Source organism: Aythya marila (assembly GCF_965140915.1).
Source record: "Aythya marila genome assembly, chromosome: 2".
Classification (NCBI taxonomy): domain Eukaryota; kingdom Metazoa; phylum Chordata; class Aves; order Anseriformes; family Anatidae; genus Aythya; species Aythya marila.
The window spans coordinates 68015004-68030324 of record NC_139043.1 but is presented as its reverse complement, the minus strand read 5'-3'; the positions used below and the strand labels follow the sequence as shown (position 1 = coordinate 68030324).

Below are 15321 nucleotides of genomic sequence, written 5' to 3'. Positions count from 1 at the left end.
TTGAGAAATATCAGAGAAGATGCTTAAAGTGGAATTAAACTTGCAAGACATGATGAGTGAGTTAGGCAGAGTATTCAACAGGGCTTGGAATGATAGGAGAATAGTCTAAAACAAGAAGATGGAACTCTGGTCTGATTTGGTGAAGTGACAGCAAATTTCAGAATGTGAATGGAAGATTGCAAGTGCAGGTAATTTTAGGTTACAGGTTTCCTGAAAGGAGGAGGCACATGACATACTCAACGAGCAGGAAAAGAAAGAACTTTAGCTTCACTTAGAAGGGGAGATTTTAAAATCAACCATGTAAGAAACACAAAGGATAAGTGGATTAGCCTTCGACATCTCCCTGCAATGGTGGCATCTTCATGGGCAGTCACAGCTCTGCTCTTGTGGATTTAAGCACACGTTTTCAGTAGTTTTAGGAACATCAGCCGGTGTCTCCCATGCTACAAGGGAAAAGTCACAACCTTTTCTTTTCCAGTGCTAAAGGTGAAAGTGCTAAAGTCTGCATCAGTGGGGCTGTATCGGTGAGGAGCGTAGCCTTTATCTCATGGTTCCTGGCAGTTATGATTTCCTCGGATTTCCCTTGCGAGAGCAGGGCAGCTGCAGTGTTATCACCACCGTGTCACCACAGGTCCCGTGGAATTTGCACCACCGCTGTAACGCGCGCATCAAACAGCGGGAAGCCAGCACAGCGATGATAAAGTGAAGAAAAACGACGGGCTCCCTCAGCGCAGAGGAAGAACTCCTCGGAGCTACTGAGGCGGCTGACCCTCCTCGGGCGGCCATTACAGGCGCTGGCGCAGCGACACCATCCCGCGGCGGGGACAGGTGGCGCGGCGCGGGGCGCGCTGGGACTTGTAGTCCGCGCCGCGCAGAGGCCTGCGCGTTCCTGCGGGAGCCGAACTCGGACTCCCGGTGAGCCCCGCGCGCCCCTCAGGGCCCGCCCCGCCTCGGCTCCGCGGAGCGGCGGGGGGCGACGCTGCCGCCGCCAGCTCGCTTGGGCCCCCCCCCGGCTCCGCCAGCCCTGGGAGCTGCCCTCCGCGCGGGGGGCGAGCGGGCAGCATGTGGCAGAGCATCGGGCTGACCCTGCTGGTGATCGTGGCCACCCTGGCCTGCGTGCTGCTCTTCATGCTGTGCGGTGAGTGGCCGCGGGGCGCCTTGCCCGGCGGTGTGGGGCGGGGGGAGGAAGACCCCTCCCGGACCTGTGCTGAGTGAGGGGGCCGGGGTGTCGGGCTAGGGGGTCAAAAAGCCAGCCCCAACATGCGAGGTAAGCACCACCGAGCCCAGCTGTGGTGCAGACCTGTGAGATGTGAATCCACCCGGCGTTCGCTGCTCGAGGGGTTTATTTTTTTGAAAACCAAGGGGGGTGACCTGAAGGCTCAGCTGGCATCTAATACTTTTTCAAAAAGTTGTGCTCAAAACTGCATTGCGAAAAGAGGTAGTAATATCAAGGGGCTCGACAGTGAAATGGCAGGTGAAATCCAGTATTAACATCTATGGAATTACACCCCTAAGAACTGAGAGGTATATGCATACGTAAATCATGTGGAGAAGCTTAAGGGGTTCAAACTGAACTGTTACTATCCTGAACAGAGGATTAAATCAAGGCACTCAAATTTTCTAAAATACATTTAATTCATTGTAGAAACGACATAGACAAATCAAATGTTAAGACATTTAATATAAAATAGAAAATGCCACTATATTGCTACAAGGATCTATCACGTGCCTGTATCTCAGTGTATTTCCATTACCTTATTTATAGAGAAAAAGATCTCCCAGCTTATTTTTTTTTTTAAAGCATAGAACGGTGAGAGCTATGCAGTGATTTCTGCATAAAGAGATTCTAACTAGGTTAGAGCTGTCTAGCCTGGAAAACGGTTGAATGGTGGAAGGTGATATTTTATAAAACTGAGTAGAGTGAAAAAGGTGAACAGGGAATGGTTGTTCCATTTCCTTGTTACAGAGGAATTGGAGTATATAAAGGGAAATGATCAGGCTTTTTAAAAAAAAAAAAAAAAAAAAAAAGGAGGAAGTATTCTTTTACACAAAGGGGAAAATGGTAAGCTCATGGAAGAATATTTTGGATTCTAAAACTTATCTTTCTTCTATGAACTTTAAATGGTCCATCAATGTATTTAAGCCCTAGTACTAATGTTAAAAGGTAAGGGAACATCTGAAATACAGATTATTGGGGGTAGGTGAGGCACCTTGTAAGCTTTCCCTGCTCGTTTGCTCTTTTCTCCTGTATCCCTTCTTGTCCATTGTCACAGACTGAATAGTGACACAAGTGAGTATCTGTTCTGAGATGGGTTTCTTGTCTTCAGTAGATATTGTCTGGCCATCTTCTGTCTTTTGGAGGTGCAGTGTATTTACTAGGCTTTCCATGCTGTCAGAGTACACGTGAGAGATCATTAATGCTGAAGGCTAAGAATAACTTTACACCATACTGTTCAAAATCAGAAACATTTTCTCTAGGTGTTTCTGCTTTTGTCTCTGTATGACAAATGGTGTGAAGTGCTGAGGGATCTCTTTAACTTTGCCTGGTAACTTCTCTTTAGTACTTCCTTGCTTAAAAATAGCAAAAGTAGTTAATAACTTTATTTTTAAATGGCTTATAAATACTTATCAGTTTGGACTTCTGTATTCTACACTAAGATTTAATGAACACTGTGCTTCATCTGTCCTCTGTATCTTGTTTTTAACAGTATCAGAGCTTATAAATTGATTGCTAAAATGTGCCTAGAAAAAAGGTAGTAAATGCAGGAAGCTGCTGTTTATATAGGGTGCAGGTGTAACTGTTACCCTGACAGAAATGGCTGCTAGGTAAAGTTTGGTATGATTTATATAGCATTGGTAATGGTATTTTCCCAGTTCTACACAGCATTTACTAATCAGTTAGTACGAGGATACTTCTAGTTCTTGTGCCAAGACTAGCAACTATTTCAGGAAAAGTGGTATCAAGACCACTATTAGGAGAAATGAGTATAAACTACCTCCAATCAAATTATTTGTGCCTGTGGTAGGCAGCATCTTATCAACTTTTGTACTGAGGGGGTCTCTATTTGTAAATAGAGAGCCTGTCAGTCTCCCAAGGAGATGAGTGCTGTATGTATACCAGGATACAAGTAAATGCTAGCCAGTGAGGCACACAAGTTAATGGACAAACTTGAGACAAGGATGACGGGATATAAGCTTGAGTAAGCTTAAGCTGATAAGAATATTTTATAGCCATCTGATGAGAGGTATTTAACAGCCTCAGAAGAAGACTGCCAGGGTCAAAAGACTGATGAGCTGTTACTTGCATTTTGAGTGGCTTGTAAAAGGACTCATGGTGTGAATGCTTGCAGAGAACAATCTACTAAAATATCCAGGAGATGTCCTAGGATTGCCTGAATTTATGTTGCTCATCACAGATGTGATGGGCTAAGCGCTATGAAAGCCTCCTATAACGTTAAATTTCCTTCCAGTTATTTTTTTTTCTGAAGTGAAAAGATAAAATTCAATGCACAAACTGTCAGAAGTTATTAGGACCAGTTCGTCAGCAATGTGAAAAGCAAATTATTATACCTGAATTTTGCATTTATGTCTATACAAATACACCGAGTTAGTGACCCGAGTTCTTTTTCTGTTTAATGCTTCCGTGGGAATATCGCCATGGGGGTCGACAAGCCCCATGGTTGGTGATGTGATAACATGGGATTCCTGACGATGAAGCCGTGAGGAATGTAAACAAGCTAGAAAGAACAAAGAAAAGTGAGTCACGAAACCCTTGCTGTCTCACACAGCCTGTTCTCCAACCGTTAAGACATGGAAGTGGCTAAATGTTTGCTGTTACGGGGCAAAGTTGTTAACTAATGAGTAGCTAGTGGGAAAGTACTGCTTGTAGAGTTAATGGTATAAGAAGGAAGCCTGTCCTCAATAAAAGTTACTGAAGTTATTGATCCCTAAAGAAACCCTGGTGTCTGTGTGGTCATTACGCCACACTTCTGGATGCTTGCAATTGCCGTTTCCAATCCTAATCTGGAATTGTTAGGAAGCACTGAAGGCTTGCAGCTAGTGAAATCTATTTGTAAAACTGAGCACATCTGACATAAAAACCATTGAGAGACTACAAACATGTCTAGTTTTCAATTGCTCTTCTAAAAGTGGATCTAAGGTAACTTCCTTCCACTTTATAGCCATCTTTCCAGAGTTCCTTTCTCTGCTTTCTCTCGTGATCTCATTGCTTTTGTGTGTTCCTTGTTGCTGGTAGGAATTTATGCACAGTGAAGGAGATAGATTGAGTTGAGACCTCATTTATAACACCTGAGTTTTTTAGTATTTATAAAACAAATATTTCTAAAAGGTATAAAAGGCAAGTAAACAGTGCTGGGTGCGCGGGGAGTCTATGCTCTACCAACACGCACACGCAAACATCAAACATTCTAAACATATAGAACATGGCTTTACGTACTAAACTCGAGTATGCCTATACATACGTACAATCAGGAAAGATAACAAACAATCCTTTAACTTCCATGACTTAATAAACTCGAGTACACCTAAACATATCAGAAAAGGTAACAAATCAGAAAGAAATCAGAAAAGGTAACAAACAATCCTTTAAGTTTCTCAATTTTCCATTCATTTTCTTGATTACAAACAAGTCTCCATTTTCCATTCCTTTTGAACAATATGTCTCGCTTTAAGTTGTCAAGCAACTCAGTCTTCAGGCCTTATGTATCCCGTTCTTCCCAGATCGAAGTAAAGCATACCCATCTCCTTTTCAAGGCCAATGAGGCCTGGGTCAAAAGGCACGTTCAGGTCAACAGGGGGCGTAACAGCAAAGGCCTTCGATGGCTGTGGCAGCAGAGGGGCCCATGGCGTAGCAGTCAGATCAGTAAAGGAGCCCACAGCTCCCTCACTGTCTGGCAAACCACACGTTTCTGACTGTGGTCCCACACGGCTCTTTAAGGCCTCAGAGATTGCTCGCCAGGTGCCGAGGTTAGTCCTACTGCAACCTTGTCGTTTTTAGTTGCAGAGTCCCGCACCGTGACCCCACTTTGGTCCCATATTTCAGGATCATAAACCGTTCGATAGTTAATAAGGAGAATAAGCTGTAAGGTTATCAGGACAGTCTTTGTTCCTAAGGACCTATGATTCCCCATAATGTGCAGCTGCTTACCAGCGAGGGGCAGTTGTGTGCGAGGCTCCGCTTCTCTCAGCTCCAGCTTCTCTCCAGCTCCAGTGCGCCTATTTCCAGCAACTTTCTGTACGAACTTCTCTGAGCAGTTTGCTGAGTTTGGCCCAACTTCATGAGGCAATCAGTGTGTCTCTTCCCGTCTTTGTCTCTGTTCCGCTAGCCTGTTCCTCTTCACTCTTTTTTCCTGTTTCTTTATTGATCATAACTTCATCACATCGCATTGCCTTCCTTTTTTATCTTGAGGGCAGGCTCCCCTCTTATACCCTTCTCCCCACAGCAGTTCTTTTCAAAACAACTTTTCATTGGCAAAACAACTTTGAATATAACAGCAACAGCAAATACCCAGAAACTTCCACGCCTTAATGGCTGGAGAACAAGAAACCCGAGAATTCACGAAGTCTCCTGAATCACCCTTCTTTGTTCCCTCTAAACTCTTCTATATCCCTGATGGCCTCATCCTTAAGAGTCTAATGTTATCTCAACCAGGGGGCTTTCCAACCCCCATGGCCACACTCCCAAATCTCCCCCTTCTTTATCAACCATTTTCTCGACACGAATTACCACTCCATATGTAACATAGGTAAGCAATACATGAGTTCAACTTGGCTGGTGTTCTATTCTCTGTGTATTTGTTTTATTTTGTTTTATTTTCCCAATGTACTAATGCACATAGTCCGATGAAGGTGCACAAGTGCCTTCAGGGGAACAGATAGGCTTGTTATTCTCATTCAGCTGGTGAGGCTGATGAGATGGGGTTTGAGACATAAACTTATAACAAAAGTCATGTAACTTTGATTGCTGAACCAAGTGTGTGTGGTTTGCTTCACAAGTCTGAATTCATTTGCAAATGGGAAAACATTTGAGCCTTAAATTCTGCCTGAATAACTCTTCTATAATGCTTTGTTTAAACAGTTTTGTAACTATCGTAAATGACATAATCTTGTGACATACTTCAAAAGATGAGGAAAGCCATGCCTGAGTAGGCTAGCAATAAAGAGAAAATACTTTTTCATTTGAAACTGAAATTTACAACTGTTAAAAATGGAAGACTGGAAAAGAGCAAGCTTCCTTGCATCAGTCAGCAAGTGATGTGGTGCGATAAAAGGAGCAGGCTTAGGGAGCGGCACAGACCCAAGCAGCGTGTCACTGACAGCAGACATCAGGAGACAGCAAAGGTGTTCTCTGGGGTAGTGTATTACATGCCTCTTCAAAAGGCACAGCATTAAAGTGATTTGCCTGTGGTAGAACCTTGTTCTCCCAAATCTCAGTTTAGCCTCTAGAGCTGTGTGTCTCCCCCCCCTCCCCCTCCCCCCATCTGTAGCTGTTAAGATTTTCTCTGGTGGGCACTTCAGTGTTTGAATACAAGCAAGTAACTCTTGCACTGTTACCGCATCATCTTCCCTCCTTTCTTGGACCAATGTGTGTTTTGCATAAGAAAATTCAGGTTATTTTACACCAGCATTCCACATTATCCCTCTTTTGGCTTTTTATGCTTATCTTTGTGATTCAAATGGAAGAGGAAAATATGTTCCAGTAAATAAAATCCTCCCCCTCTTTATGTTTACACGCTAACATAAGGTGAATGAGAGTTATGGACCTGAGACTTGTGCCCATGAGCAAGTGAGGGTGAGTAATATAGGATCAGATTGCTTTGCTTCTTTCCCCTTTACAAAGAACTAGGAGTCAGTATGGGAGGTAACAGAAAAGGTAGCTTTATTGAAACTTGGTCAAATTAAAGTTGTCATGACAGCTTTATTGCAAAGATGATACATGCTTTTGAGTCAGTAAATGAGCCTTGAGTCACGGTCCCGTCTTTGCAAACACATTGCCTCACGATTTGTAGGAGGGGTGACATACTGATGGCACGATGCCAAGCGTGGCTTAAATGTCTCTGGCTGGCACGTAGCTGTGGCGTTTTAAGTGGCTCCCAGCTTACAATTCTGTGGAGGTTGGAAGCTGCTACTTGGCCTAAATGCAGAATAATGGTTGCAGCAGACTTTCCAGGCTCTCTGGATTTGGGTATCTGCTTTACAGAGAGCTGGAGCCCCTGCTGTGTGTTGCAGTGGTGTATGTACTTGCCCTAGCTCACTTCTTGGAGAGCAGCTTCTTTCACCGGTTAGGGTAAAATATTACGTGTTGGTGTGGCATGTCATCCCTGCTAGTTGGCTGAAGATGTATTGTGCCAGGGCTGTTTTACTGTCACAGATTCAACTAAGCTGAGAACGACTCAAAAAGTCAAATCAAATGGCTAAAGAAGACAAGACTGATTCCAATCAAATATCTTGTGTGTGGAGGTGAACCAGTAGGACTTCTTTCAGTGGCCTGAACAGACTGGAAACTTCTTAGATGCAAACTGGTGGTGCCTGCTACCTGCCTGGCATCAGCTCTATAGCAGAATAGTGGCAAAGCTGAGATGCATAATAGGAGAGTGGCCTTTCTGTCCATTCTAGTTTAAGAAATAAAAAAATACACTAAATGCACTCTGTAGTTGACATTTAAAAAGTGTGGGGTTACAATTTTGCAGTGTTCTTAAGAGGCTGAAAAATTGATAAAAGATACTTTCAAATGAGATGGCAATGCAACTTGGTACTTTGAATCTGCCTCCAGGCTTCGTCTTTTTTTTTGTTTGTTTTGTTTTTGTTGTTGTTTAATGGTGTATTTACTCAATACCATTGCTGGAGAGAGTCTCTTTTGCCCTGAGCAACTTGCTTCAATTCTTTACTAGTCTGGTTATTTCTGAGAAGTTTTATTGGAGTGTTTGGTAACTGCGAGGCGACAGGGAGTCTCAGCTGAAGAGGCATCTTTAACTGGATTCAGATGAGCGGGTGTGTTTGGGGGATGCTGTAAAAAAAACAACTTTCCATCCAAGTTGGCACTGTGATGAGAACAAGTATAAGAAAGGAATCCTTCTACCTTGATTACCTTATACCATGGAGTCTGTGGTATAGTTCGGCAGATCTAGGGAGTCTTTCATGTGGAGCCAGCAGGGATGCATGTGGGGAGGGATGTGCCTGCAGGGGAGCACTGTACCAGGAGGAAAATCAGAGAAGAAGACCAGGAGGCAGCAATGGATGGTGATGTGGCAGAGACAGGGTGAACCTGAACTTATTTTTACAACTCTTGAGCCTGGTTGTCCCTCCCACTATCAGTGGGTAAGCCTCTTGTAATTCTGTTTTCAGTGTACTGCATCCTGGCTCGCATCTGCCTGGTCCTGCTGGTCAGGTTGGTTGTAATGGCCTTCAGTGTTTGCTTTTGTCCAGGTTGTAATTCTGTGTAAGTGGCCAGTTTGCACTGATAAGGGAAGAATATGAAGCTCTTTACCCAGCCAAAGTTAAATACCTCACTTACTGGCCTGTTTGTTTATATCCAATATACCCCGGTGCTTCTGTCAAGTGTCCTACAACTTTATTTGGGGGGAGGCCCTGAATATTTTGGCTTTTTCTTCCTTGGGGTGTTCTCTGGAAGTAGCGTATGTATCTGACATGAATTCACTTGAAGGCATTTTAGGGAGGACCTTTTGAAAAAGGCAAGTTGTGGCTGAGAGCTTCATGCACCCCCCAATCTCCTTAAGTGAATGTGATAAAACACTCTGCATGCTTTTCATGCACTTCTCGGTTCAGTCTCACAAATTTCATCTCTCAGCAAACTGTGGAGTTGAAGACACTTATAACAGTTTGTAATATTCTGCTCAGGTCTCACTTTCACCTTTCCTGTATGCATTGGGAACGCTTTTTCTTTCCCATGCAGACTGGAAGTGAGCGTGCCTTTGGAGATTTGATTACTTTTTTTAATGAGTTTTAGAGCTGTGAGAAAAATGGATCGATTTATGGTCTTCGAAGTTGACAAAACATTGTAGATCCCAAAGACCTTAAATACCACTCAATGGGAACAATTTTCAAAAGTAGAGGTAATTTTTACCTCTAGCTATGCAAAAACACAATAAACGAGCCATTTTCATTTTTCTTTTCTAGATACAGGGGTTTTAAAGTATTTGTGAATAAATTGAATCTGATGTCACGCAAATCATTTAAAGTTTCAGATGTTAATGGAAGAGCAAATACTTGGAGTAGGCCTTGGGAATTAAGTTGGATCTTAAAAGGTTGTCATGCCTTCCTCTAGCTGACCCTGGTAGCAGAGAAGTTCTAGGAATTAAAAGTCTACAGGATGAGAAGAGTATTCTAGGGCAGAGTGGAAGGGTGGGGTCTTGCTTTGTCCTAAGTGATGGCTTTCACCTTGTCCTGACTCCAGTGACAAAAGAGGGAGAAAAATAAAGGTGCTGTGGTTACACAAGTGCCACCTGTTAGTGTTTCACCTTGCTTTATATACCCATTGCCCAGCCTCAGAAATCCATTTCTGCTGACAGCTCTGTTGCTGGGGGGACAGCTTTCCCTAGTTGTGCAAAATAGGGCTGCTAATATTTGCAGGTGTCAGCAGTACAGGCTTGAATGGCAAAACCTTCAGATTGAGAAAAGGACTGTTAATTTATAGCTCTGACTGAGATAAATGGTTTTGATATTGCAGCTTGTATTATAGCATATGCCTTTGGATCACAGCTCCAATTTTATCCTGCTTATCTGTGAAATACGCAGCTAAGTGACACTTCTAAGCTATAGATAATGAAACTTGACTGGCCAGCTAAAGGGAATGGGATAACTAGTTCTCAGCTTGGTACAGCTCCAGCCTTTCTTTATCAAAGTGCTTAGATAAATGAGAATTTTATAAAGAAGGTTCTGGGTTAGGTTTAGATAAAAATACATCTGCTTTTGTAAGTGTTGTCTATCTGTTCTGGAAATGCTGACTTAAGAGCAAGGAGGTGGTGGATCTTAAATATTTTTAGAGATTCTAGAAATGTGACTCTCTCAGCTGTAAAACTCACTTGTGTGGTTTTGAGACCAAGAACATTTCTGCATTGGGGTGGAACTAAATGTTATACAAATTTACCTGATAATTTTACTTTAATGGGACTTTGGTGTGGTGAGAAAACACTGAATTTGGAGGATGTTGCCTTTTAGTGAATTATGATAAGGAAGTTATGTATTTAATGTAAAACATGGCATTAATTTAAAAATCTCCAAGTGTGTCTAATGTAATGCAGCTTTTAGAAGGTGGTTTGTCCTGAGTGTGATGTGTTTGCTGAGGGAGCATAGGAACCCCACTGCTACCTTTTTACAGTGCCTATGTATTGAATTCTGTGGCCTTGCTTTAGGTGTAACCACAGAAGTTCCTTTTCTTCTGCCAGCTAAGGTCCATGCCTTTGCACAGGTGTAATCGCCTGCTTATTGTTTGCTGTGGCACTGCAATTAAGAATATGTTCAGGTTCTTGCCTGGAGCTTAGAATATTTGCTTCTGGATGAGGGCAAACTTGATCAAGCTGAATAGTTGCCTACAGGACTGTGAAAAGGGGTGGGTAGGTGTGCAGGGGGAGGGAGGGATGCTGGGGTTAAGAGTAATCAAGGTGGCACTTGATTATTTTTTTTCTCCCTTTTCTGCTGTGCTTTGCCTGAGAGCTGCCTATCGATCGATGTGTGTGAATTAACTAAGTGGTACCTTTTTTCTTTGTCTCCTGCAGGCTGGTATGTGGTCTGGCAATTGTTTTTGTCTAAGTTCAAATTCCTGAGAGAATTGATAGGTGATACAGGGTCCCAGCAGGGGGACAACGAGCCTGCAGAGACAGAAGCTGAACAAGAGACTCCACCCTCACCACAGAGAAGTAGACAGAAATCTGCTCGACAGCGAAGGGCACCTGCAGAAGAAACAACTTAAAATACTACATTGAACTTCTGGCTAATGGTTAAGCACCTCTGCACTGTGGTGTTCAATGGCTTGACCTTACTGAAAAACTGACCCAAGAGGTAATATTAATACTTGTGGACCTTTGCTTCGGAACTGTCAATACTTGCTACTTCAGTAAAGGTTCAGGGAGGGCTTCGGCAGCAAGTCGTAGAGTACTGTAAGAAACGAGGGGTGGAGAGCATTTTTCTCCATCAGAAAAGTGCTGAGCTGCTGTAGCTCCTGTCCCTGTGCACAGATGAAAAATAGGTCCAGGACCATAGGCTTAGCCTTTGCATTTGTCTGAACATAATAAATGTTTCAGAGTTGAAATGGTTTCTAAATTATTTTTTTTTTCTTTACAGCACTGCAACTACATGTAGTGAAATTGAGTTTTATTTCTTTAGCTATATATGAATATATATTTTTTTCAACCTTGAGAATGCATGTGAACTTGAAAAACAGTTGGAAGAATATCCTGCTTTAGAAAGTATTCTAAAGTGAAACTTTGTTATTTTCTTATCTCTATGTAAGTATAAATGAATTATGAAAAACCAACATTAGATGAACATGGGAAGTTTTAATTGTTTCCTTAAAATAAGGCAGAAACTGAATCTGGTCATAATATTTGTTTTCTTGCTTTTGGCATAAGAATGGTTACAGGTAGAACAATCATGATAGATTTCTGTATGTTCTTCCTGAACCTCTTACTCCAAGTCCAATTTATGTTAGAGAGGGGAAGATGCCTAGGTTATGTACCTACGGTTTAGTAATCTGAAGTGTCATCTTTGGCTCTTGAATACTAAGTACTTTTCTAGCTCACCTTGAACACTCTTACATCAGGTATTTGGTACCAGACCTAACTTTTTCTCTGGAACCAGTGAAGGCATTCTGACCAGTTTGGTAGACATCACTCTAACACTTTGATAGTGTTACAGCAATAATTTAATGAATTTGGTACCTCATGTTTGGTGGGAAACTTGCTGATCTTTACCAGTAATGAGCTCCTGGTTTTTGAGAATGAGTTATGCAGCTATTCTGACACTGCAGTTCTGAATTAAGAGCTCCAGTTCTGTTTATCTAGCCAATCTGAAGATTGATGCGTGAGATCTTTGGGAAAAAGAGGACCATGCATGTTCCACCTCCGTGTGCATGGCAGGGGGAGCAATCAAAAGTCTATTTCATGAACAGCCTCAGTTTTCTCTCAGAACCTAGATACGCGGTATTGTTTGGATCACTGTTCATTGTATTAAGACAAACAAAAACAATAACAACAAAAACTGTTAAACAGGACTACAAAATTGATCTTGTACTTGCAGCTGTTAATGAAGTTTAAACCTGTAACTTCCAAACTTGTGGTTTTGGTTCACTTATGCAGCTAAAAGCAGCAATGTTTAGGTTTTTCATTAAGTAGACCTACTTCTGGGAAAAGAGCACTTCTTTGGTGCCTTTGTTTTAATTTGTCATCTGTAAATACTGTTTAAAAGTTACTGAGAGTATTCACCTTATAAATGACTTGGATGCTTGAGCATTAAGATATGTAAGAGCCTGGACCTTCCTTTGGAACCTGAAAGTCATTGTTTTAGTTACTAGCATGTATGTATAAGCATGCTTTGTATCACAGGGCTGCACTTCAAAGCATGACTAGACAGTGCGCATATCGTTGAAACACATGCACAAATATAGTAAGTCTCCTTCCTCTATCCTGACTGCTGACCAGGAATTCCTAATAATATTTTCTTCGCTAGTAAAATTTCCGTTTACTCAAACTGAGCAAAAGCAATCAGGTTCTTTTCCTTGCTGCTTTCAGTTGATTTTATTGCACAACTTAATGTCACAATATTCTTGTGTCTGTATGTCTTTTTCACATGATGAGACTTTCAGCTCAGCAGTACTAGCCAAATCCTGGAGCAGTTTTCTGAAGAAAAATGTTTAGCATCTCTGTCTTGGAGCTTTGCTAATATGGGCTTACAAATAAATATTTTTTTTTGGTCCTGATGTAGAATATTGACACTCCACTGCACTTTACTTTTGCCTAGACCTAAATCCACTGAAGATGGCAAAATGCTTACGCTTGTAATATCTCCATCTGAGATAAGGAACAGTTAACTCAGTCTCTGCTTCTGGTAGCTGTGAAGAAATGCAAAGTTATAATGATATTTGTAGCTATCCAGAGTAGTTCTAAAGGTGCAAGAATCAAGACTCCGGAGCAAGTTAATGAAGGAAGACCCATGCAGGCTTGAATGCTGACACAGATTAAATATGCAATTAGATGGTAGTTTAAAGCTAATAGGTGTAGAATCTCTGGGTAGTTCATCTGCTCTAGCCAAACGGTTCCCTTATTTGCATATTGTAAGTGTACAGTTCTCTCCCCCAAATTATTTTCAGTCTCTTTTAAACAGCTGATGCTATTTTTTTTAAAGTTGCTGTGACATAGCTGCCAATAACACTATTTGCTTAATGTATAACATTTGTGATCTTACTAGTAGCAGGTCAGAGGCTTATATTACGAGGTTAGGAAGAATTTTATAATACTGGTATCTTCAGTCAATATACAGTTTTTCCTGAGAGTCTGTAGTAAAATCTCTGTGCAGGGCACTTCATGTAAACCTGTAAAAATGAAGCTGTGTGTGTGCAAGCATACTCATGCTAAGACCTGGGTTGTGATTGCTGGCAGTCCAATATACTCATGTCTTTGAATATTTTTACCAGTGTACTTCTGAACTGTTACTGGTGGATAAGCACTTAACTTTGAAATGACCTATTCAAGTCTGAAACCTTATGAAGACAATATGTTATGTGGTTGGTCTTGTTTTGTTTGGTAGGATCTATTTTCGAAACTGTTCATTGCCTTATTGTTGCAGCCATTCTATTGAATGTACTTTGGGTTGGTTATTTTAAATGTATTCATATCACTTCTGTTGCAGGGCCTGTGTAACTTTTGAATAAGCAGTGATTACTTGCATTGTATAATTAGTTAAGTGAAAACAGTTGCTGCCGGGAAAGCTGGAACAAATATAGTACAGAGCGGTGAAAGAATATAGAAAACCTATTGTTAAAATACCAGAGTATAGACAATTGTTGCTGAATTGCATAATTCAGACCTGTTAAGGAGCCACTAAGGTTGTTATTGTGGTGGTCCATCTAATGTTTGCCTGTAAGGTTAATTCTATGCAGTTCGTCCACTGAGCACTGCTGCTGTAGCTGTTTGCAGTAAATGCCATATACCGTGCTGCAACTCTTGAGCAACTTGCTGCTTAACATCAGGTTTTACACTGAACTAGACCTGTGTATGTAATTCTGTCTTGTGTGGAAATGACCAGCATAAAAAAAAAAAAAGTGTTTAATGTGGTCATTTGCTTATTCAGTGTTAAGATACTGTACCTAAAGCTTCTGTGGTTGTCTGTTTTCATCTGTTTAGCTGTTGTTTTAGCTGACTGCACACGTAAAAAATAAAATAACCAGACTTGTTACAAATACTTGATCTGAGTGTGTTTCTGTCTCTCTTTGGAATGGGATTTTTTTCTTTAGAATAAGACTTCATATGAGTGTACAACAGTACAAAAGAGGACTTCTCAAAAGTCAGATTCTAGCTGGCGTAGTACCTACAGATGATTTCATCCTAAAAGCCAGGTTAGTACATGTCTTTTAGGTCAATTGTTATTACAGATGATTTTTCTGCATTGCTCTTGAAAGCTGTCATTTGGTTTTAGCAATTAAATAAAACAACTCTTTCCTTTGTTCTTGGTATTTTTAAGATTGGTTACTGATTTAAAGTAGGAAGTTCTAATAGTTTGGAATTGAGGATGTTGTACAGGAGAAGAAAATGTGTGTGTGCTTTCTCCCTGATTGCTTCTGTTAAGTAAAATGCATGTGTTGAGTCCTGAGTGTTTGTTGCCCTAAAATCCCTTTAATATTGAGAGAATGAGATGGTCTGCTGTTGTCCTACTGTTCTCATTTGCAGAAAGGGGCTACTAACGAAGTACGCTAAAAAGCTATGGCATTAGGTAACTTGAGCACTTGAGGGTTTTTTGACTTCAAAAAGTCTGAGTTGTAGATAGAGGTGTGTTTGGGAAGGGGGGTTAGACATAGGTGGGAGTGATGTGTGATTGGTTACAAGTATCAGATGCTCATAAAGCACCTGCTTGCTGTTCTGCTTGGTGCTGACCACAAGGAAACACATCACCGTCTGCTCCAGGAAGATGACGAAAGCTGCTGCTGTGTAACTCTGCTCTGCCCCGAGCTCCCTAGCAGGCCATCATAGCCAGCAGTGCTCCTTCCACACGGGTACTTGTGTGCGGTCCTTGAGGTTCTTGTGGCCTTTATCCAACACAAGGAGATCAGGTAGCCTTTGTAAAACAAGCTGG

At 41.6% G+C, this 15321-nt stretch overlaps 1 protein-coding gene across 1 annotated transcript; it reads left to right on the top strand.

The window, feature by feature from the left end:
• The first annotated feature begins 955 nt into the window (after window positions 1-955).
• Window positions 956-14425, top strand: SMIM13 (small integral membrane protein 13). The gene is made up of 2 exons (XM_082752319.1): window positions 956-1138; window positions 10755-14425. The coding sequence occupies exons 1-2, from the start codon at window positions 1063-1065 to the stop codon at window positions 10946-10948; spliced, it is 270 nt and encodes an 89-aa protein (XP_082608445.1). The 5' UTR covers window positions 956-1062; the 3' UTR covers window positions 10949-14425.
• The last annotated feature ends 896 nt before the right edge of the window (window positions 14426-15321 follow it).

Bases quoted from the DNA above. Each gene is read 5' to 3' on its own strand.
- SMIM13 (XM_082752319.1), top strand. From the start codon at position 1,063: ATGTGGCAGAGCATCGGGCTGACCCTGCTGGTGATCGTGGCCACCCTG. The intron at 1,139-10,754 runs GTGAGTGGCCGC...TGTCTCCTGCAG, and splicing joins GCTGCTCTTCATGCTGTGCG to GCTGGTATGTGGTCTGGCAA.